At 37.6% G+C, this 23,868-nt stretch overlaps 1 protein-coding gene across 1 annotated transcript in view; it reads right to left on the minus strand.

The window, feature by feature from the left end:
- Positions 1-14,607: 14,607 nt before the first annotated feature.
- Positions 14,608-23,868, minus strand: part of KCNK5 (potassium two pore domain channel subfamily K member 5) — a 34,013-nt gene continuing 24,752 nt past the window's right edge. Inside the window, exons 3-5 of the mRNA XM_034428021.3 lie at positions 22,444-22,610; positions 20,272-20,440; positions 14,608-19,611 (exon numbers count right to left, since the gene is read on the minus strand). Of these exons, the coding sequence (XP_034283912.2) occupies positions 18,791-19,611; positions 20,272-20,440; positions 22,444-22,610 (1,157 nt within the window). The 3' untranslated portion in view covers positions 14,608-18,790. The remainder of the gene's footprint in view (positions 19,612-20,271; positions 20,441-22,443; positions 22,611-23,868) is intronic.

Raw genomic sequence — 23,868 nt, forward strand, 5'->3', positions numbered from 1 at the left:
GCGGGGCTACATTTGGATTATAAAATGCAACCAGATTTTCACCCTCTTTTTTGGGGGGAAAGATGCATTTTATACTCCAAAAAATATGGTGTGTGTGTGTGTGTGTGTATGGTCCAGGACAGGGCAAATGTGTAACTGAGCCCTTTTTAAACAGAGCAATTCTTTGGGATGCAATAAAGAAAATCCACTATGGAGGAGGCGCTACTAGCAAGTAAAAGTAGGAATCAGGTAAATGTCACTTAGTTTAGTCAGAGAAAAGATCTTAGATTAAATTGGGACTTTAATATTCATGCTGAAGGTACCTTGTTATTGTTTGGCTGACGTTTTCATGGGAATGGTATTTTCAATAACTCCCTCTAAACAGATTTCAGACAAACCTTGAAACGTTCAAGCTAAATTCTAGCTACCATTCTCTTTGTGACTCAAAATTATTGGAAAATGAAATCAAATATCTAACTTTTGAGTGAAACTAGATCTTATCCACTTCCTACAAATCCAGGAACTAGCTGCAATCAATAAAACCGGCTGAGTATTACATAATTAAGGAAATTTCCAAATGGAAAACAAAATAATAATGAAGCAATATGAGGCTGGATTCATCACAAATAAAACAAATGAAACAAAACCATAGTTTTGTTTATGTTATGCAAAAATAAGCCATATGCCTCCCCTTTACAGTAACCATTAATGCTGGATTGGATTGAGTATAAAGGATGCCATAGTTAATTATTATTTATATCTCAAAGGCAACCAAGGGAAGGAGAGAGGAAATACAAAGAAGGTGGAGAATCAGAGAGCACAATAGCAAGCAGCTAATTTCTAAAAGGGAAATAGAGTGGAGAGAATTCCGAAAAGTTCTATGATGACAACACCTTATGAAACTGAAATAGAATTTTTGCTTTTTTCTGAGTTAAGACAGGAACAATCTTGGCAGAAATGACAGGAACATTATTAAATATGGATTATTGAATAAACAGCAATGACTCGGTTTACACAAAAGTCAAAGACAAGAGTGTATAGGATCTAACAGCTCAAGGACCACCAGATGTATAGAGCATGTTGAAAACCATATTCCAAAATTGTTATGAAACTCTGCTTATATCTTCTTAGCATCTGATTCAGACTATACAAATGGTGAACCAATATTATGATAAAGACTCAGGATTAAGATTTTACATACATAAAGTAGGGGATGGTAATAGTTCATGAAAGTTTTGTGCATTTTTCTATAAAACTTTATTCCATTTTCACTCTATTTTTTAACCTTTCATAACCCTGCTATGGATTCAGTTAATTGTCAGCTTTATAGCATGACAATAATCTTGTTTGTTAATCAAAATGGCATGTGGTACTTTGATAAATGTTTTTGTGAAATCAAGATATATTATGATTAAAACATTCCCACAATCTGCTAAAAATGTTACTGATTAAAACAAATGAAATAAAAGTAGTTTGGCAAAACCATGATAATTTCACTGCATTGCTTTCAAGATGCTTATCAACTGACTTTATATGATTTGTTCTAGAATCTGGCCAGATGTTTTTTTTTTTTAATTTGATTTATATGCCGCCCTTCTCCGGAGACTCAGGGCGGCTTACAATGCGTTAAGCAATAGCCTTCATACTTTTGTATATTTATACAAAGTCAGCTTATTGTCCCCACAATCTGGGTCCTAATGTTGACATTAGACTAGCTGGTTTTATCTAGATCTTCCTCCTATGTTTTTTTTTAATTTTTTATTCTTTTTTGTTTACAGTTTATATTAATATGAAGATTAATATGATCTTTAGTTTACTTTATTGTCACTGCACAAATTTAAATGCCACCTTTAGTGTACATTATTGCATTGCAATAGATGGTAATGCCTTCTTAAGTGCCTTCTGGACACAAAAATAAGATATAAATAATAATTAGTATAAAGTTGGCAGAATAGATCTATAATATGATTTGATCTAGCAAATCATAAGAAACATTGTAATTTATACTAATCCAGAATACCATATTTTTGGGAGTATAAAACACACCTTTTTCCTCCAAAAAAGAAGGTGAAAATCTGGATGCGTCTTATACTCCAAATGTAGCCCCACCCAGCCTCTCAAACAGAGGTTTCAGAGGCTGAAAAAAGCCTCTGAAACGGAGCTTCAGAAAAAAAGCCTCTGAAACAGAGCTTCAGAAAAAAAGGCTCTGAAACAGAGGTTTCAGAGGCTGAAAAAAAAGCAAGGCACAGAGCTCACAACAAACAAACCTGTTGCTAAAATTCACCTCTGGGAACAGCTGATTGGGGGTGTTCTGGGAGGCCAATCCACCCACGAATCAGCTTTTTTCTTATTTTCTTCCCCCAAAAACTAAGGTGTGTCTTATACTCCGGTGCGTCTTATAGTCTGAAAAATACAGTAGTTAGCATGCCCCCAAGATATAAAGCACACTAAACTCTGTATTTATTTAACAATGTAGTTACATATAACTTTAAGGAAAAACAGACTGAAAGTTTTAAAAACCTCTAATATTAGTTGTTCGCAGACAAAGGTCCTGAATCCAATGTTTTTGCAGTTATTTTCTGTCTATATTTTGAACGGCTGTTTCTAAACTGTTTTAGAAGGCAGTGGATATAAATGCCATTAAAATAATATGTGTCAACCAATTCAATTAAAGTTGAACACAGGCAGTCCTTGACTTATGACCACAATTGAGCTCCAAATTTATGTTACTAAGTGAGAAATGTGTTAGGTGAGTTTTGCCCCATTTTATGACTTTTCTTGTCATGTTTGTTAAGGGAATCGCTGCAGTTGTTAAATTAGTAACATGGTTGTTAAGTGAATCCAACTTCCCCATTGACTTTGCTTGTCAGAAGGTTGCAAAAGTTGATTGCGTGACCCCAGGACACTGCAGCCGTCATAAATACGTACATCCAAATGTAAATCATGTGACTGTGAGGATGGTGCAATGGTCATAAGTGTGAAAATAATGGTCGAAAGTCATTTTTTTTCAGCGCTGTTGTAACTTTGAACGAACATGAAATAAACTGTTGCAAATTGAGGACCATCTATAGTTAAGCTCTGAGTAGTGAAGGACAGGGACACGCTGTATTTGTTTCTCAGCTTACATGGCAAACTCTGGATGCGGATCACTGCCACTTTTTTTTTCATTCAGATGGCATTTTTTGAAAAGTGTAACTCGCTTGGGCACTTATTGGGAGTTCACCTACCTTCTTGGTCCTGTTCTTTGTTTTCCTTCCCAAGGTCAGTGCCTCCTTTAGTTACACAAATGATCCTATGCCCTGACAGTTCAGTTTCTTTTCTTTTGTGGAACTGCTGCTGATTGGGAGCCAAGGCCTTATTTGTACAAGTGACTGGCTTAGTTTTCTGTTTTCCATTTCAGCGCTAAGCGATGACAGGAATGACCTGCTGCGTCAGGAATGATAGTGCACAATGCATGGGAATCAGCAGCGTTGCTCTGGAGGTAAACTCCATTTGCCCTGATGCCTCAGTTTGGGGAAGGGGATGAAACCTAGCTGATAGTATTCCAACATAGAAACTGGAAAGAGATCATGACAGGCAGGAAACTGCTGGCTATGAATAATTAGCAACTGTAATTTACAAAACTTCCAAGAAGATTGCTTGCCACAGCAGGAAATAAGGATGGAAGCTTCTCTGCTGGTTTCCAATTTATTCTTTTGAAAAGTGCCTGCCTGGATAAACATAAGATAGGAAGATTCTAGTGAGACTCCTGTCCTATTCAGTCCTTTTTGTTTGCTTATGATGAAGACATTAGCTGGCCCTGGTTCAAATGGCCCTGTCTCCTCTTAGATTTGATTGGAGTGTTTTGGAGGAATGTATTGGAGGAGGAGGCTGTAGCAGGAAACCAGCTGTAAAGTCTTAATTTTATTAATTGTATCAGAAATATAAACTCACTTTTAACTCAAATTCTGTGAAGGAAAATTATTATTTTCAGGGGCAAGATGTTGCCTCTTTTATTTCACATGTCTAGCAAGACTACAGATTGATGGTGGATGAATGCAATATGATCACAAGCTTGTAGTTCATGCAGGAGTTGTAGCTGATTCAGTTACATGTGCTTCTCCATCAGTGTGGGTTATATCTCTGTTCTGCAAGTTGCAATGGTTGTCAGTGTGCTTCCTGGTTCAAGATGTTTGTGGTTCCTATAAAGCCTTGCATAATATGGGGGTGGGGGTTGGATTATTTGCAAGGCCACTTCCTACTAACGGGGTGTACCATGCCATTAGCTCCAGCAAGAGACATGTTGTGGTCTCATTGAGTAAAGCAGGGTTGCCCAACTTTTGTTACTTTAAGAGCTGTGGACTTCAACACTCAGAATTCTCCAGCTCTGGAAATTGAAGCCCACAAGTCTTAAAGTTGCTAAGGTTGGACAACCCTTGCTTAAAGTATCCTATCTGGCAATACCCAGAAAGAAAGTGCCTGCCCTGTACAATATTATGCCCCTGGAGATTAGATTGGCTCCCAACTATGTTGGACTTCCGTCAGGTTTTAGAAACATGGCTGTGTTCCCAGACATGAGGGTCAGAATCTCAGCTAGAGCTCATTGTACTAAGAGTTGCTTGTTGTTTATCTTGGCTGCCAGCTGTGTATTTATTTTGATGTTGATTTATTCTTTTTAATAATTGTTAGTTGTCCAGGGTCATCTTGTTACGATGGGCAGCCATATACATTGGATAAAATAATTAATAAAAATAGTAATAAAATAATAAAACAGAGGAGGGAAGATTGAACTGGTAGAAAGGTGTGATATAAATGTAGCATGAAATCAATATTTGGAAGAGGGCCCTTATACTTTCGTATACATTAATGTCTCCTTTCCCCTGGTATGGGCAGTATAGGTCTTGCTCTGATATTGGAGGCTGACTACAAAGAAAAGTGTTTAGATAATTGAGTGAGAGAAGGGACAGCATAGAATGCAGTTGCTCTGCTTCTGTGTTCCTACAGAAGTTACCTCACCATCCTTTCTTACAAGAGAACAGAATACACACGTAAAAGGAAATATATGCCTACCCATGTTACATCTAGTGAGGTTCCTAGATAAATAATTGCCCATTTTATATTTCAATCGCAAAAAATGAAAGACATGCACATTATCTTCCCATAATAAGGTCAGTAGTTATGGTATGAGTAAAAGATTGTACAGTTGAACCTGAGAATCTGGTTCCTCTAAGTGGCTTGTGTAATACGGTTTTTTCTTTGCTTACAACAGAAAGAAGCTGATGAAAGCCTCTTCTTAGCAACAGAAATATAAGCAACCTCCATCACTAACTGTACACTGGAAACTTAAGATTCATCTGCATGTTCACTAACCGTTTGTTGAACTTATGTACACGCATTGTGTCAAGATCCCTCAGCTCACTACACAGGCAGCTCCTCCTCATCTTTTGCATTACATCGAAAATTGGTGCTTTCAGCTTCAGCTGACACAAATTGTATGGAGCAGTGAATCATTCTAACATAAGTTGAGAAACATAAGTTGCCATGACACTAAGCTACTGTGGGCAGGCGCCTCTGTCTGGTTGTTCACCAGTGATTGTTAGGGTTGCTCACATTTTGGGAGCAGGAAAATTCACAGTATCAAAAAAAGCATCTATTCCATTTGCCTTGCCAAATGACAAGAACATGAGAACAGGAGGAAAGAAGGAAGAAAGATGGAGATTTCTAGGATTCAGAAGACCCATTTTCCCATATAGAATAATTGAAGAGAAAAAGGCAAAAGTAGTAGAACAGCCCACACCTCCATTGTAAGGTCAAAACAGCTCTACCACAGGGGTACTGGCTACCAGGTCTCAAGGAACCGCTGCCTAAACCTCCTGCATCTTCGGCACTACAGCACCAAAGCCAAGGGGTGAAGTTCAGTGGTCTTCAGATAGAATCTAGAACAGGGGTGTCAAACTCAAGTCCCATGGGCTGGATCCTGCATGTGGGATGCTTAGATCTGGCTCACGGGGATGACCTGGAAACCGTGAAGGAACGGCCCGCGGCCCTCCCAAGCTTTGTTTTCGCTGGCAGCGGGTTGCAGGAGGCTGTCATGGCCAAAAACAGAGCTCAGCCACCCCTGACACAAGTGATGTCGAGCTGGCCACACCCACCCTGGCCATGCCTATCTCGCCCCTGCCCCCCTGAGGTCAAACACAACCCTTTTGTGGCCCTCAATGAAATTGAGTTTGACACCCTGGTCTAGAACAACTCACCACAGCCAACTTGCCACAGGACAAGAGTTACACTAATATTGAAGAAACAGTGGGATAGAATCATTAAAGAAAGGATGCAAAGGAAGGGACAAAACGCAATCTGAATGACAAAAATTAAAATTATTTTAAATAATTAAATTGAATGGTTGAATTGTCCCACAACAAGTTGGCCATGGCAAGTTGTCCCATTCTGCTTCTGATAGACCATGGCACATGTGTCTCAAATGCCTTCTGCCCTCACTGGGTACATTAGTCCCTATCCCTGGCTTTAAGAGTGCTGTCTTCTGATAGCAGGAGATCTGCAAATGGCACCAAAGGAACTATTTCCCTACGCTGCCTCTCTCTTCCATTGGGATCTCAGTAAAGGCAGAACCCTATCCTGTTTTCATTACTAAGGCAGAACAGAGGTTTTGAAATGCAGTCAACCTTTTTTTAAGCTGCTATGTATTTGTGACCGCTCCTGCCCAGCATTTACGACTGGTTGGAGCGTCATTATTATTATTATTATTATTTTGCCACTTTCCAGCAAAAAGACACCCATTTGGATAAGCTAGATTCCTATTTATAACATGTGAATTCACTTAATGATCCTCATAAAGACAGTCACATGACTCGACTTGTGACCCCCAACAACTTATGATTAAAATTCTGGACTCAGTTTTGATTGTAAGTCAAGGATACCCGCACAATTCACTTAATAAACCTTCTCTTCCTCACTTTGTCAACCTTGTCAATCAAGCACTTCATTTAGCTGTAACATTGCTTAATATTTCTAAGTAAAGCTGCTTCTTTTTTTTGTAATTTTGGACACGGGTGACTTGTTCTATTTCCGTGATCCTTTTTCTGACCAAGGTTGTCTGCTTGGTGACCTATTCTTGATACCAACTGCTATGGAAACAGCTGACAATCAGAGCAGTAGCTGACTGCTTCTCACCATAAGATGGAACCATTGCTAGTGCTCTCTCCTGGGTTGAGATGGATTAATGGAAGAGAAAGATTTCCCCACTCATTGATATTTATGTACCCAGTGAAATATAACTGAAGTAGCAGCAGAAGTGATCAGCCCTATATTTCTAGAAGAGTAAACCAAGGGAGTTATCGTTCTTTCTGATTCACAGTGGTAACATGCTGTGAATCATCACAAGAGACAGAAGGCTTGGAACTTATTTACCGGACTGAATGCTGGCAGTGACAGGCCAAGTGCCAATGGCATAGAAAGATTCTTCTGCATTGTGTCATCTTTAGGATTTACTCTTGTAAATAAATTCTCAAATCTGCCTTCTGTGATGATTCATCACAAAGTACCTGTGGTAATATTTCTATTATGTTTTAGGAGGAGCACCTGTGTCCTTGATTTACACTTTAGGAAGACTCACTTGTGCTATAACATTAAACAAAATCTAGCTTTGTATGCATTTGCAAAAGGTGAAAATGCAATCAATGGCAATCCATCTTAGCAAAATGGGACAGTGAGGAGAACAAAAGGCAATTTTTGAAAAGACTGTGTGGTCAAATTTCAGAACTATAGATGTTAATTTTATTCTGGATCTGTTTTAATCTTCTTGGAGTGGGAGAAAGGGTAGATATAAATATTGTATATCTACATTGGCTGCAATTCTGCCCCAACATAGACTGCAAATAAGTTATCCAAATTGCCTATACTTTGGGCAAATAATTATGTGTAAATAATCATAAATAAATGAAATGTAACAGAGTGCTCTTGAGTTCAGTGAACAAAAGTAGATTATCTTTCTCCTGTGAATAACCATATCTGGTCTGCAAAAATTCAGACAACTGCTGTGTGACAGCAAAGAGTGGCCATCCAGATTTCTGCCACATCATCAACAACAGCAACAATAATAATGATGATGATGATGCAGCAAGATTGAAAGCAGAATAACAAAAGGAAACAACTGAACATCAAGTTTCTAACTGGAAAAAGAAGCCTATGCACAGTCACTACCTGAAAGACATTGAAGGAAAGGTAGATACAAAGCTAACATGGAGGTGGTCGAGATCAGGGGAGCTGAAGGAAGAAACAGAAAGTTTCATTTTGGCTGCCCAAGAACAAACCCTACAGACCAATTCTATGAAAGCAAAAATTCAACATGTCAGTAACAATTGCAAATGCCGCTTAGGCAATGAGAAAGATGAAACAGTGGATCACCTTACCAGTGGCTGCAGCAAAATCTCAGAAATTGATTATCCACAATATCATGATTGAGTTGCCAAAATCATACATTGAAAGCTTTGCCAGAAGTTTGGGTTTGAATGCAGCAAAAATTACTAAGCACACCAAAATGTCAAAGTTCTTGAAAATGAACAGGCCAAGATCTTGTGGGTCTTTCGAATCCAAAAAGAGAAACATCTGGCCCACAACATGCCTGACATCACTATTGTGGAAAATAAAAAAGTTTGGTTCATTGATATTGCAATACCAGATGATGCAAGAATTGAAAAGAAACAACTAGGAAAAAATAATGAAATACTGCGATCTGCAAATTGAAATTGAGTGATTGTGGTGGAAGAAATCAGTGATTGTACCAATAGTAATAGGAGCCCTTGGAGCAATACCTAAAGGGCTGCCTAGATACATGGAAATTTTGAATTTATCTGATTTTGAAAAAACCCCATCTTACTCAGAACTGCCTATATACTCAGACATTACCTTAACAGCACTTAGGTCTTTGGTTAGAACTTGAACTGCTTAAGGTTTTACCAGTCCCAGACTGTGAATCGAATTGAAGATTAAATCTCAAATAATAATTTATTAAATGTATCTGTATATGTCACCCAACTCCCAGTAATAATGGTACCTTCTCTATGTATGCAGTTTATTTAAATAACTGTGTTTAAGGTATTGTTGCTTTATCATAACTATTCAGGTTAAAAATTTTATCTCAAGAAAAACAATACTTCTGAATATTATATTTTTGTCATTTTTTCTCTATGAGCCTAGTCGAGTTTAAGTTGTGTCTTTCTTCACACAAAAACTCCTACTTAACTCCAACCCCCAGGACTTTTAAAAACTCTTTGGTTGATTGTATAATTTTCCTTCTTACTGTAAAGGTTAAAAACCTTTACAAGATTTTTATTCTCTTAAATTTGCCTGACAAGATTAGCTGAACTGCAGCTAATGCTTTCGCTGATTGCACAGTCAGTCAGGTGTTTAGACTGGATTTGACATTTTTATCTACCTACCTACTTGAAGCTTTTTTTTTTTTTTTACAGACCCATGAGTTAACAATGAGATTAATATTACCATATTATTATGGTTTGTTGCAGAGTCAGCCAGATGCCCAGACTGGATTTGGCATTTTTGTCTACCTATCAAATCCTTCCCAAGAACCTGGGATAGGCAGACGTTGTTAAATGATGTTAAAAGTATTATTGCAGGATATAATCTGTTCCAAGTAAAGTTACCAATTGAAATTCCCTGATGGGGATTTTGTCAATATTATATTATTATTAAGACTATTATTAAAATTACTTTATCAAGCCATATGCTTTCCTTGTGATTTATACCGTGGTTACAATTTAATAGTTTGTGTGAATCCAGCCAGTTGTATTTTCTAAAAAACATTGTTAAATAAACCAATCCTCCATAACTGAATAGTGTCAGTCCAACTACAACCGTACAGCATTACAATGCCTTCAATCAGAAATAAGTTGATAAGACTATGAATAAGTTAATATGTTGATGAGAATATGAATTAAAAGAGAAGTTTGGCTAAGTGTCAAATCTAAATGTAATATGTATCTGTAATTACTTCATTTATGAATCTACATTTATCATTTTAGTCCTAGAATGGTAAATGGAGCAAAAGTAGATCCAGAGTCAGAGTAGAATCTGGGTTTGGACTATGTTGGAATCATGTAAGGACTATGCAGAATAGAATCTTGGAAGGCAAAAAAATCATTCTGTATAATTTTTCACATGACATGTATCTATCACACTATTCTCTTTCATAAAAAGCAGTGTAAAATGCAAAAAGGAGTAATAATCCAAAACTACAAATTGGAGAAAGAAAAGGAACTAAAAGAAATTAAAGGCGTGAAATAAGAAAAAAGGGAAGAGCAGTTAAATAAAGTTTGCTCTATTTTTCAAAACTTTTATCCTTAGCAAAACATCCTTGCTTCTTTCATGTCCATACATTTCTTTGTACATTCCCTTTTGATCTTTGACCTTCTCACCTCTCCCTTTTTGAAGATTTCATTAGCTTATTCAACCGCAGCTTTCTTGGTTTTCCCTATTCATCCATCATCATGTGTTTGTTTTGCAATCCAATCCTTTAATTCTCTACTGTATATGATCAAATTAAATTTAGAAGAACAAAACATAAGTTCAGTACTTTTTCAAATATTTATCAACAGTTCCTACATGGTTACTTCATATCATCTATGACACTCAAAGGAGTCTATTCCCCACCCCCTTCATCATAGTAATCCTAAACACCTTAAACACAGTAATATGATTCACACTTTTCAATAAGCAATAGCTTGTTGGGTAAGCCACAACTGGTTAGTTTCAATCAACACAGTAGCCTTTAAATCATGACTGGCTCTCTATATTGTGTGATATCAAAACAAAATCCAGTGTTATATATTATAGCTTGTATTTATTGTAATGGGTATACTGTGTGTGGTTCTAGCCAATGATTGATATAAAATAATTCAGGAATTTTGATGGGCAAGTAGAGGTCTATATTCAAGTAGAGGTCTACCACACTCTGTCTGGTATACTGATATAGCTCTGGTTGTCATTTATGTAGGTCACGTTGCCAATCTTGAAAAACAAGACAAACATAGCTCCTTTAAACTGTAATCAATGTTAACGATCATTAGAGAGCATTGTCTCTCAATACTCCCAGAAACTGATTACAAGGAGATAAAAGCCATAAACAAGATGTTTTTATTTCTTAAGAAGATACAATCAACAGATAATTATAAAGATCCAGAGTTACTCTGAAATCTTTTGAAGATATAGATTGAGGCCATGCATGTTTCCAAGTTAACTATACACTGATAACACAATCTATAAATTCTCTGAATATAGTTGTTTAGGCATTTGTCTGCAAATGTTTAGTGCTGCACAACTGGAAAATAGCAAGATCCAGCAAGGGCTTTGCAGTGTCAGTAAGCATATAATAAAATTACTATTTATTTATTTATTTGATTTGATTTCTATACTGCCCTACTCCCGAAGGACTCAGGGCGGTGCACAGCCAAACAATAAAATACATACATACAAAATTTAAAAGTAGAATTAAAATCAAATTAAATAGCAACCCTATAGCAAATAGCACAATGATGTAGCAACCCTTCTCCAAATTTGCAGCCTTTATACCAGATTTCAGAGTTTGCAGAGTGGTGGTGGTGGTGGTGGGGAGAAGGGATGGTTTGGCCGTGTGGCCGGCATGTGTACCCGCTGTTCACACATGAGGGTGTGCATGTGTGCGTGAACGCTCACCTGCCGTTTCTGTGGCCCGGCTGCAAACAGCTACGGTCCAGAGGTTGCGGACACCTGCTTTATACCATTTAATAATCTGAATTGGCCCAATGTTTAGTCCTCTATGTATCACCTATGCTTTCAATAATGGTAGATTTAATTTGTGAAGTATTTTACCTTCTCTGCCTGAAAAAAATATAGTCATTTGATGGTACCTACTGTAGATTTGAGATTGGCCTGATTCACCCTTTATGATGGAAGGAGCTTAAGACTTCTGATTTCAAGATGTAGGTTTCTAATGGGAACCCCGCCCTGTAAAAGAATGTGGTCTGGTTGGAGACAGCCCAGCTATGTCCTAAGAATTGCCTGATGGAAAAAGATACACATCCACATTTCCAGCACTTCCCATAATTCCTCACCTTTGGCATTTGCATGTGCATATGCAAATAAATTAGATCAACCCACCGATCTCTTTCTAAGAAAACTGAATCTCAAATAAGAGCCATCTTCCAAATCCTCACTCCTTGCAAATTACATTCATGCACAAAATAGTGCTTATAATAATAGTTTTAGTTCTGCGATTTTATGGTTTTGCAGTTTGTAACTTTTGACTGCTGTGAGCTGCCCAGAGTTGATAACCATCATCACACAGCACCTTGGCTATATCCTTCATTCTGAAAGCTTGGGTGAGGCTCAGGCTTGTCAATCTCCTGCTTCCCATCCATTCATTTGTAGCTCTTTGTACAAAAACAAGTAGTGGGCCAGATTTGGCCAGTCTTTGCTTTAGCCAACAGACATTTGTGAAGAAAAACCTGTGAATTAATCTGCCTTTCCAGGTACTCTTATTTAGAATTGATGAAACTATTTCTGCACTTTTTTCTCTCTGATGAAGTACAGTTCTCTTCTGCTTTTCTAAATATGTTCTCCTTTTTTGAAATCTGCTACTGCAAAGATTTTATACATGAGAACATCCAATATAGTTAGGATCATGTAGCAGGACACATCCATGCCAGAACAACTATAAGTACTGGGATGGATTAGATGAGACTCATTAGAATTCATGGGAAGGAGCCTTGTACAGGGGGTGGGGGTGTAACAAAGGACGCTTAATTTTGAAAGGAGATACATTTGGAGCAGAACATCCAAGACACCAGTGTCGTATGATGGTTATAATGCTGGACTAGAATCAGAGACACCCACTGCCATGGAAGTTGATTTTGGATCAGTAAGTCTTTTTCAGTTCAACATAACTCACAGGGTTGTTGTGGGGGAAAAATGGAAAGGATTCTGTGTAAATTGGCTTTGAGTTCCTGGAGGAAAGGTGAAATGTAAATAAGATACTTTGCAAGCAGTGGTTAATCAATGCATTTGATTACTCTTTTCCTGCTTTGAGATATTGGGAGTTGTTGCTTACCAACCATTCAGCAATTGAAGTTTCGATGGAACTGAAAAGGAGACTTAAAACTGGTCTATGAAGTTGAGGCTGTCACAGTGGCCCTTTGATCACGTGTTCACAATTCAGGAATTTGGCAAATAGTGTGCATTTACAATGGCACAGTGTCTTATGGTCATGTGATCATCATTTCTAACCTTCACAGCCAGCTTCCAAAAAGCATTGGGAAGCAGACAAGAACTCACAAGGGGTGATCACATGACCTCACACCTAACCACCACAACCAGAATTTATTTCATAAGTCAGTCAAAGTCACATCACATTTTAGTTTGTGACTGTGCTGCTTAGTGATGACGTTGATGGTTCCAATTGTAGTTGGTAAGTGAGGACTACCTGTATATTGTGATAATGAGTATGAGCTGTGGTGGCCTAGTGCAGGGGTCCAAACCTGTGGGCCGTGTTCCACTACTGGGTCGTGGCCTATTTGCATCTGGGCCACATTGAGTGTGGGCCAGTGTGTGCACGCGCAACTCCACTCACATGAGCAGTGCCCCAAAGGCTTCTCTCTTGCATGAGTGGAGCTGCATATGCGCGCTGGCTCAGAACTTGAGTGGCCCAATTCCCCTGTCCCCCACAGCTGGGTGCCAAGTTGCCTGCTCCCAATGCTTCAAAAGCGGAATGGTGAGAAGAGCCTGAGTGGGACAAGCACGCCCTGCTCAGCTTTGCTGACTCACTGAGGCTGCCTGCGCAGGACATCCTACCCACTTTTGGAGCGTCGGGAAGCCTCAGTGAGTCTCAGTGAGAATGAGATTGCGCTCCCAAAGCCTTCTCTTCTCTGTGCCAAAAGCTTTTGCAAATGGACGAAAGGCTTCAGAAGAGTGATCTCATGCTGCTTCCCTTTGCAAAAGCTTTTGGTGTGAAGAAGCCTGAAGGAGCCAAGATCACGTCCCAAAGGTTTTTCTCTTGCGTGAATGGAGCTGCACATGCCTGTGCCTGACCCACTGCTCCTGCAGCCCAGTTCCTCTCTCCCCCGCCCCAGCCAGGCTGTCAAGACACAAAGGTTGGGGACCACTGGCGTAGTGGTTAGAATGCAGTACTGCAGGCTAACTCACTGCTCACTCCAGCTCAATTCTGAGCAGCTCAAAGTTGACTCAGCCTTCCATCCTTCCGAGGTCGGTAAAATGAGGATCCAGATTGTATGGTGACTCTATAAACCGCTTAGAAAGGGCTGTAAAGCACTATGAAGCATATATAAGTCTAAGTGCTATTGTTATTGCTATAATGGTTATGTTAGCCAGTACTAGTGAAAATTCCACAATTTATCCCGAATATAATGCATGCCCTTCAAATAGCCAGTGCTGCTATTTATGACAAAATGGGCTTATGTCCAATTTCATGGTGGTGTAAAAGTAAATTTTAAATATATGTTTTATCAACGTTCGTTGTCAATGCTTACTTTCAACAATGAGCCTGGACAAAAGGTTAATTAAATGGAAGAAAGCCATTACAAGTTCATTTCTCATCTAGTCCCTTAAAAAATGAAGACATCAGAGTTTTTTTTTTAAAAAAAGGCTTCATTTTTATTGAAAAAAAATGTTAAAATAAATTACATTTTATAAAGTCTAATATTTACATACAGTGATTCCAGTGACAAATTAGCAAACAAGAACTGATAAAAACAAAACAAAACCCTTGTGTCTCTTTCATGTGATGGAGTGACAGAGACAAATTCAAGGCTGTTCAGATTTTGTGAACTATTTGAAACAGTGATGCCTTAGCTCTAGGAGTTCAGTGCAGCACAGAAGGTATAAAAATTAAAAATGGGTCAAAGTGGTAGCCAAAATTTATGTCTCAATAGGAGTTTTATGTATTGCTTTTTATTTCCAATTAAAACAAGATACAAAAGGTAGCACTATAAAAGAAAGTGATAAACCAGGCCACGTTTAGGGATACAAAACAAGAAGAACCGGCTGTGATTTTGCAATGTTTTGATATATCCATTGCCAGCAATGGAGTTAATCATACTTGCAAAGAAAGAGGACCTTTTTCAAAACGTTTCCCTCTTGCTTAACAGTACTCTACTCGGTTCTTTCAGTGGCACATTTTAAAATAAGTATGAATAGTACTTTACATAAAACTGTTATGGAAACTGTGAATCAGTTTTGTATTAAATATGTTTGGAAATCAATAGTAAGTGTAGTTTCCATTCTTTATCATTTTGCCATATAATTATTGAAAACAACTCCAGGAAATACTACCAGGCTTAATTAATTGTGATTATGGGAGAATTCTACTGAGTAATAGGAAGAAAAGTCACTCATCCCATTGCTTCAACTTCTGAAACAATTTTTGTTTTCAACAACTCATAATATCGGTTATAGGGAAAAACAGAGAAAGCAGCATTATTAAGGCTTCATGATCCACAGTTTATAGAGGTACCAAGGAAGATCCCTCCCTCTTGTTTTGAAACATATGAGTACTATTCATGCTCTGGTGCTTTTGATAGCTAGCAACCATTTTGTTAAATGCCTTCTGTAAACAGTTATATAACATGAACCCAAAGCTAATCTGGTTAGCTCTGTTAAACTGTACAGTCCCCTGTCTTCATAAAAAAAGCAGTAGCGGTCTGCAAACCTCACATTCCAGAATATTTCATATTATGCATATTCTTTCCAAAATGTAGTCAAAGAGCCAGAGAATCGAAGACCCTTCAAGTGTTATTGAATCTCCTCCCTGAATCAATGTTTCTTTAATATGTTAGTTCATCAAATCCCAAAATCAGAACAAAAATTGCCTCCTTTGTCATCGTATTTAATTTATTTGTCCAGAGCCATAAATAAAGACTCAGAACAAAAAGTCTAGTTTCCCTTAATACATGGAAGACAATATTTCCTATCAGAATGGTAAGGAAGATCAATTCTCTAATAGGGTCAATTTGCTACCATGTAATGCCTGCTGGAAAACTGTACTCAGATAAAGGGCAATTGAACACATTATGCAGCTAATAAAACATTTCATACACCTTTGTGCTAGTCACAGTGAGTAAGTACATTTTGTCATTTCACCTGTAGCAAGGCACAAAATGGAATTATTAAGAATTAAGGCTCCTGTCAATGGTCCAAGCACTTGGAATAAATCTCCACTAATAAGCTCAAATAGCAAACCAAAGTCTAACTATCAATTTTATCTTGATTTCAATTTTAAAAACATGATGCTTATTTGACAGCTAGACAAATCCCTCAAATTATGGGACACTTTTAAAGGAAGGTATTAATACCCTGTGCATCAAACCTAAACAGCAGCACCAAGCCTGAACTTTAGAAAGGACCTTATCTCTATATGCAAGCTGTTTCAAGCTTGTCATTTCACATCTGTCTACCTGTGCAATCCAGCACATAAACAATCCAAAAGAGATACATCCAAAGCAGCAACATATACTTATCATCCACTCTCACCTTTCTGTTCCTGTACTGTATTTAAAATGCTGTAAAGCATTAATAATATTCATTTTACACACTACTGTGTGCTTCTTTAGTGCAGAGGCAAACTTTTTAGCCATTCATTTATGAAATATATCCCAGAATACATCAGCTTTACAGGGTTACTTTCAAGAAAGCCAGATATACTTTTGTCATTTACACATGACACAAGTGGTATTCATAACTAAGAACCGCTCAATTGGAAATGTAAATTTAAGACAACACCTCTGGGTCTTTGAGCTGTTTGATGATAAAGATGGTTTACTGTTTAGCAATAAAAAAATCAACCTTGTCTTTCAAGGAACCATCTACTCAAATAGCTACCATGTTTTAGGGAGCAACAAAAATAGCCTCTTGAGCTAGAACCAAATGGTAACACTGGAACCTTCAATGAAATAACTGTATGAAAATACAACTGTTTGGGTTCCTTAGTAATGAAGTTTCTGCAAACATTTCTGCATAAACTGTGTACAATTCAAAACAGGAATGGACTTTTTTTCAGCATATATGTTAAAACTGTCTTTTCAAGAAGCATTTGCGAACAGGAGTGTACATCTAGTCAGAGACAAGTTTCTAAAGATAATAAATACATTCACTCTCACAACGTAAGATTCAAAATTAAGCACATGAGTGGATTTGAATGTACCTTATTATTCACAATTAGTTCTGCAAAATTCCACTTGGCCTTATTACCATTTTCAATTCTGAAATCCTCTCCTCAAGGTTTCAATAGCTATAATTTTCATTCTATTTCCAAACTGAAGCCACTGAACTATAACATAAAAGATTTACACTGGAGTGTAAATCATCCAAGTAGCTCCAGTACTTACACTGCTAGAATACTTCTGAGAATTGTTTTTCAGCAGAAAGTTACAAATCATAGGCAGCTTTCTACTTTAAAAATAATCCCAATCATTGTGACAGTTTTATAGTAATATAAAAAGATAGATAAATTTTGATGTGACAATTACATTTCGTTGCTTCTGTAATACTTCTCATACTCCTTCTCTTTTGTTAAAGGAACTCATTAAAAATAAGCTAACACTTTATTTAGAAAGCCACCTGAAATACTTCAGCGGTATTTCATCTCATAACACAATATTCCCTAATACTAAAGTACCGGATGGAGTGGAGAACTTTATAGAAATGGAGCCACTGACAGAACAAAGAAGAAATTAGTTATTAAATCCTTCAAATGGAACTTCAGCTATTCAACCTATTTAATAAGATACACTTATTCAGAAGCAGAGTTCCTTTAAACTTCACTTAGACCTATAAATGAAGTTCATTCAAGTATTTCCTCTAGAGTATGGATGATGGTGAAAGGGCACTTCTGATGCAAAAAAAAAGTTTGTTACTGTGCTTTTCTTCATTTTTAATTATCCTCTCTGTATCTTCTTGCACCATTCTGTTTTACTGTATTTCAATCCGTTATATGTGCTTTTCACAAACATCAGGAACATTTGGAAATATTTAGTTTCTTGTCCATACAAAATCCATATTTCCAGTAGACTGACCTTGTGTTTCAAGTTAGTATTTTTGTTCATGAACTTCAGCTCATAATTCAACAGAGCTATATTAACTTAGACAAACACTAGTCAAGTCACCCATGTATCTCAACTCTGGCCTTCAGAATACTCTGCTCTTCTTCCAGTTCAAGCATCCCTTAAGGGAGAATGAAGAGAGTTTTGTGATGTGACTATGATAAATCCATCAATATTTTTCCTTCTGAACCTTGGCATGATTTGCATTCAGTTTCTTCAGGGCTGAAGAGTTAATGCAGTAATCCAATGTAACCATGGCCTGCAATCAACCAAAACCAGTCTGACTGCAATCTTAAGGAAAGAGAGAGGAAGGGAGGGAGGGAGGGAGGGAGGGAGAGAGAAAGAAAGAGAGACAGAGAGGAAGGAAGGAAGGAAGGAAGGAAGGAAGGAAGGAAGGAAGGAAGGAAGGAAGGAAGGAAGGAAGGAAGGAAGAACAGACAGGTCCAATCAGTTTAGGCTTTTCCTCTCTTAAATTCAAAAACCATCAAATCCCTAGAGAACCTTCAAGGTTTTAGGACAGTTATTTCATAGTGAATAAAATTCACCAACAGACAAGATCCAGGCAACACGTGTTTTCAGTCTGCTTAACAGAAGGAAGTGGTGGAAAATATCTCATAGGATATTTCTTCTTCTTCACTTATGGTTGTTGATTCAGATCGTTATCTATTAACATTTTGCATCATATGATTTCAAGAAACTCCCTCCCACCTTTGTCACGTTGCAGCCTTGGCAGTATCTGATGTGTTATAGTCATTCATAAGCTGCTCATAAGGCACTGATATCGCCATCTCATTACTGGTAAAAGTAGATTCATCAGAGGATGAAAATTTCAGCAGTTTCTGGGGGCTTTGAGGCTCCTGTGCAAGATTGTCATCCACTGAAGACTTTGAAGTTTCTTCATCATCTGAAAGGTCCTCCTCTTCATCCTCACCCTCATTTACAAATTTTATGTTGGCATTTTCGAAAATCAACGGTCGATAATCCCGAGAATCCCATGCTTCCCCTTCTTCTTCACTGATCCGGTCCAGCTGATTTACAAACACATTGCCTTCTATTGGGCTGTCCCCAAGACGTTTGTCAGTCAAATGCCTCATCACGTGATAGTTTTGCAGTCCAAGAGAAACATTGTCAAAGTCAAACATATTGTTCCTTGTGTACATCACTTTGAGGTCTTTATTGGTGTGCTGTAAGGTTGGCTTGGTTTGCTCCGAGTTGAGAATTTTATCACTGCTTGTTTTCAAAGCCTTCTTTCCAATCTGTTTAATGAGATCATTGTAACTTTCTTCCTTTTTGGAAAGGAAACTGAATATGTTGATATCTTTTGTGTTAGACATCTGAAGAACTTTTTTGGTGGGAGAGTGATTTTCAAAGGACTCTTTTCTTTTCTTCCTTCGTTTCTTGATTGCTTTGTGAACTTCTACAAACATGCTGACTTTCCAATTGACGAACAATGAAAGCCAAGCAAGGCCTAGGTAGATCCACAGCTCCACAAAGTATCTATACAGGGAGTGGTAGTCCATATTTGGATTCACACCTAAAAAGAAAAAAAAAAGACAGCACAAGAAATATAAATTCAGCTACTGTACACGGGTAAGTGATCCACTGATCCAGAAATTTGTTAACTTTACTAAAAACTCAACATTTTCTTGAATAAGTTGTGCTTATGGCACATTTACAGGAAGTTTTGGCAAATCTCTAGAAGTCTATCTTATCCCATTTCTGAGACTTCAGTAGTCAACTGAGGCTCAGATACTAAGATGACAGCTGTCTACTCTGGAAATTAGAAAAGAAAAACATTCAAAGTTCATTAGCTAAATGATTAGAATTATGATTATTTCAACATCCAACACATACAAATAACTAACATCTTACAATCTAGGCTTGTTTATTTGTCAAGTTGCCCATAAGTTTAGACAATGAAAGCATTGTAGATATCATCTGGCTTAGAGGAAGCAGAACAGCAAATACACACAGTTCCATGGTTGTTCCTTGAAATAATTGTTTCATCCCTCTTTTTTTTTGTCTTGAGTCTCTGCACAGTACAGAGACCAACACATTACTTTAATCTTAATTGCAATTAGTTATAGTACTGCTCATTTCTATTTACATGTTTTAAAATCTTTAAAGGTGAACTGCTGAAAATTCACAAAATATTCACATTAGAAGGTACTCAAATGACAAGTTTATTACTGACCAGCAACATAGTCTCCGAATCCTATTGTCGTGATGGTGATGAATGAGAAGTAGAGGCCTTCAATGTAATCCCATTCTTCAGTCACCATAAAAACCAAAGGAGGAAGAACTAAGTGGACCAGAATGCCCCAAATGATAAAGATAGCTGTGCAAGTAATTTGTGCCTTTCTCTGTAATAAATGGAAGGAAAGAAGAAGGATCAATCATACAGTGCAATCTACATTTAGTAGATTTTTTCCTCATATTTAGAAAGCCCAACCTATCATATTTTTGATATACTGTCTGGCAGCAACAACAGAATAACTATAAGCTACAGGAAGTTGCTATTATTTCTGGCTATTTTGTGCAGAAACAAGGTTGAAAATTTCTACTTTACTTCCTGTTTCATCTGTGTGCACAAAGTCCTATATGTGTCATTTTTGCTTGGTGAAATGTTCTCATCTATTACATCTCTATTCCACCAACTATAATAATAAATTGTAGAAATTCCTTGAGAAATGTCCTTTTTATAACACTTTATAACACTTTTATAATTTCTAATTTCCCTATAAAGGTTCTTTGACTCATTTCATCACTGAAAAATTACCTACCAAATGCATTTTCCAAGACTATATAAAATGTGATCTGTTAAAACAAGGTAATATTCAGGCCTAGAACATCAGCTGCTGGATGGACCCGTCAATCTAGTCCAGCAGTGTATTCTCAGGAAGGTCAATCAATTGCACATGGAGACTGCCGGTTTCCAGCAGATGGCCTTCAGATGCAAAGCCTCTGATCCTCGTGATTTTTATGAATTGGTTGAGCATTTTTTTTGAAGGTAACCAAGCTGGTAGTCAGCATGTCATCCCAAATTCCAAAGTTCAATTAAGTGTTATGGTTTTTTTTTTAAAAAAACCTTTTATCTGTTCTGTCCTGATTCAATTTCACTGGGTGACCTCTAGTTCTTATATTTTGGCAAAGGGAACATTGTTTCTTGTTGTCTCCTTTATTCACACCATTCAAAATGTTGTGCACCTCAATTATGTCACCTGTCATTCACTTCCTTTCTAAATGAAAAAGCCTCACAGGCAAACAGCTATAGCCCCTTGACCATTTCAGTTGCCTTCCTCTTTCTCTGACTATACTATACCCCAGTGATGGCTAACTCTTTCTGGACCAAGTGCCCAGAGCACGTGCGCCCGAACCCCCAAAAAGCAATGTGCGTGCACCACCCCTTTATGCGCCCCACCCCATGCATGTGCGTGCAGCCCCCTGCATGCTTCCCACCCCCACGCATGCAAGCGTGGGCCCCGCATGCACCCCTCCTCCCCTGCATGCGCAGCAGAGACCCAAAGGCCAGTTGGCTGGTGGGAGGTGCGCGCGCATGCGCGACAAAGCAGAGTTGGGGCGATGGCTCGTGTGCCCACAGAGAGGGTGCTGCGTACCACCTCTGGCACGCGTGCCATAGGTTTGCCATCACTGCTATACCCTTTTTGAAATCTGGAGACCAGAGCCAGACATAATATGCCAGATGCAGCTGCAACATCAATTTAAATCAGGGCATTATGATATTGACTGGGTGAATGTTGCACTAAAATCTAAACTGTTAGCTTATTATGGTTTACAGTCAGCTTTCCTTTTAGTCAAGGAAGTTATAAACAGCACCAAGGAACAGGAAACAGATAACTGACATAGCAAAAAGCAGAGGTTGCGTAAGATGGGCAGAATGTAAATACTCTGTCTTTGAGTAAGCAGAATTCTCAAATCTAGGGAATTTAAAAGAAAAGAGAAAAGCGGAACTCCTATGAAGCTACATAGTTTTAATAGAAAAGCAAGAAAATGACACACAATTTAAGCAGATTCATTTTAGACAGTATTCTGCCTTCTTACGTTCTCACTATCAAATTCCTTGCTATGCAACAGTTAATACAGAAAATTTAGTGGCAATCCTGGGCTAAAAATCCAAAATTATGGAGAGTTTAATAGAAATTATGATTTATTTATTTTTTTACTATTTTTGTCCAGAGGCAGAGATGTGGAATTGCAGCATAGATTTTTAAAAATCACATTAACTATTAGTTAGGATATAAAGGTGCTAGAGAATCCTTCCTTAAATTGGGTTTTCTTGAGATTGTTTATAATCCAATTCCAATAATTTTCATGTGCTGGAAGCAAATTAAACAGAATTCCATACCAGGCTTACTCCTCTCTTCGTTAGGAATTGGCCCAGCCTCTTGGCACGACCACCAAAAAATTTTCCCAAAGCACTGATCCATGTTAAGCAGAGTGGAACACCAAAAAGTCCATAAAAGATACAGAAAAGTCGCCCAGCTGAAGTTTTTGGAGCAACATTTCCATAACCTGAAAAAGAATATTGTGATTAAAAAGTTAACCATGCCAGGAGAGTCACATATAATAAAAGGTGTTAATTTATCTTTTATGATTAGATGCCGAAAAAATTATAGAGCTTATTCTTAACAACCTCAGATTTTTTCCATGATGATATGTCCTAAAATGGTCTATCATGTCTTCCAATGGTGACCATTTGCCACTACAACTGTGTCTAGCCACCTTGCTGCTGATTGTCTTTTTTTCCTCTTTCCTTCCATCTTTCCCAGAATCATAAACTTCTCCACAGAGCTACCTAGGTCTTTTTCATAATATATCCTAAGGACATATTTTTCATAATATATCCCAGTCATTTGTGCCTCGAATGACAACTCTGGATTGATTTCTTTTCTTGGCTGCCCATTATATTCTCAGGAATCTTCTCCAATACTAAAGTTCAAAAGCATGAATATGCTTCCTATCCTGCTCCTTTGAGACTTTATCGTTATAGACACATCAGGGTGTCTAAATAACTTTTCCAAGACCTTCATGGCTGCTCTTAGTCTGTGACATATTTCTTGACTGCTTGTTCCTTTATTACTGATGGTTGATCCTAAAAGACACAAGCCTTTCAATACAGTATCTTCAATACAGTACCTTCAATACAAGCCTTCAATACAGTACCTTCATTATTAATTCCAAAGCTAGTTGTCTATTCTAAAGCATGTTGTCATTACTTTGGTCTTTATGTTTAATTTGCAGATATTTTGCTTTTTCAGCTACCAAGTAGTGTCATTGATAGTAGTTATTGATATTAATATTTCTTCCTCTAATTTTAAAGCCATGCTCATCTTCCAAACCAGCTTCCTTTAATATATATTCATCATATAGGTTGGGTATATAATAGATTATAGAGATTATAAGATCTTGCGCTTCATTCCTTTGCCAACCTGGAGCCAGTCTGTTGCTTCGTGACCTCATAAAGGTTTCTCACAAGAACAATGAGGTATTTTGAGATTCCCATTTTCAAAGGCTTTTAAATAATCTATTCAGCACATAATGACTTATTTTTTTGTGTTCTTTGGCTTTCTCAATTATCCAGCATGCAGCAGCAATGAAGTCTCATGTTTCTTTTCTAATGCTTGTTGAACATTTGGCATATCTTTTTCCATGTAGGGTTCTAATCTATATTGGGTGGTCCTAAGCATTGCTTTGCTACAAAATGTAAAATTAAGAATATTGTATAATATTTCTAATTCTTCTTTAAGTTACTTGTCATATTTGAATGGAT

This window comes from Pantherophis guttatus, chromosome 1, assembly GCF_059756535.1.
Source record: "Pantherophis guttatus breed Tessera chromosome 1, ASM5975653v1, whole genome shotgun sequence".
In the NCBI taxonomy this organism is placed as follows: domain Eukaryota; kingdom Metazoa; phylum Chordata; class Lepidosauria; order Squamata; family Colubridae; genus Pantherophis; species Pantherophis guttatus.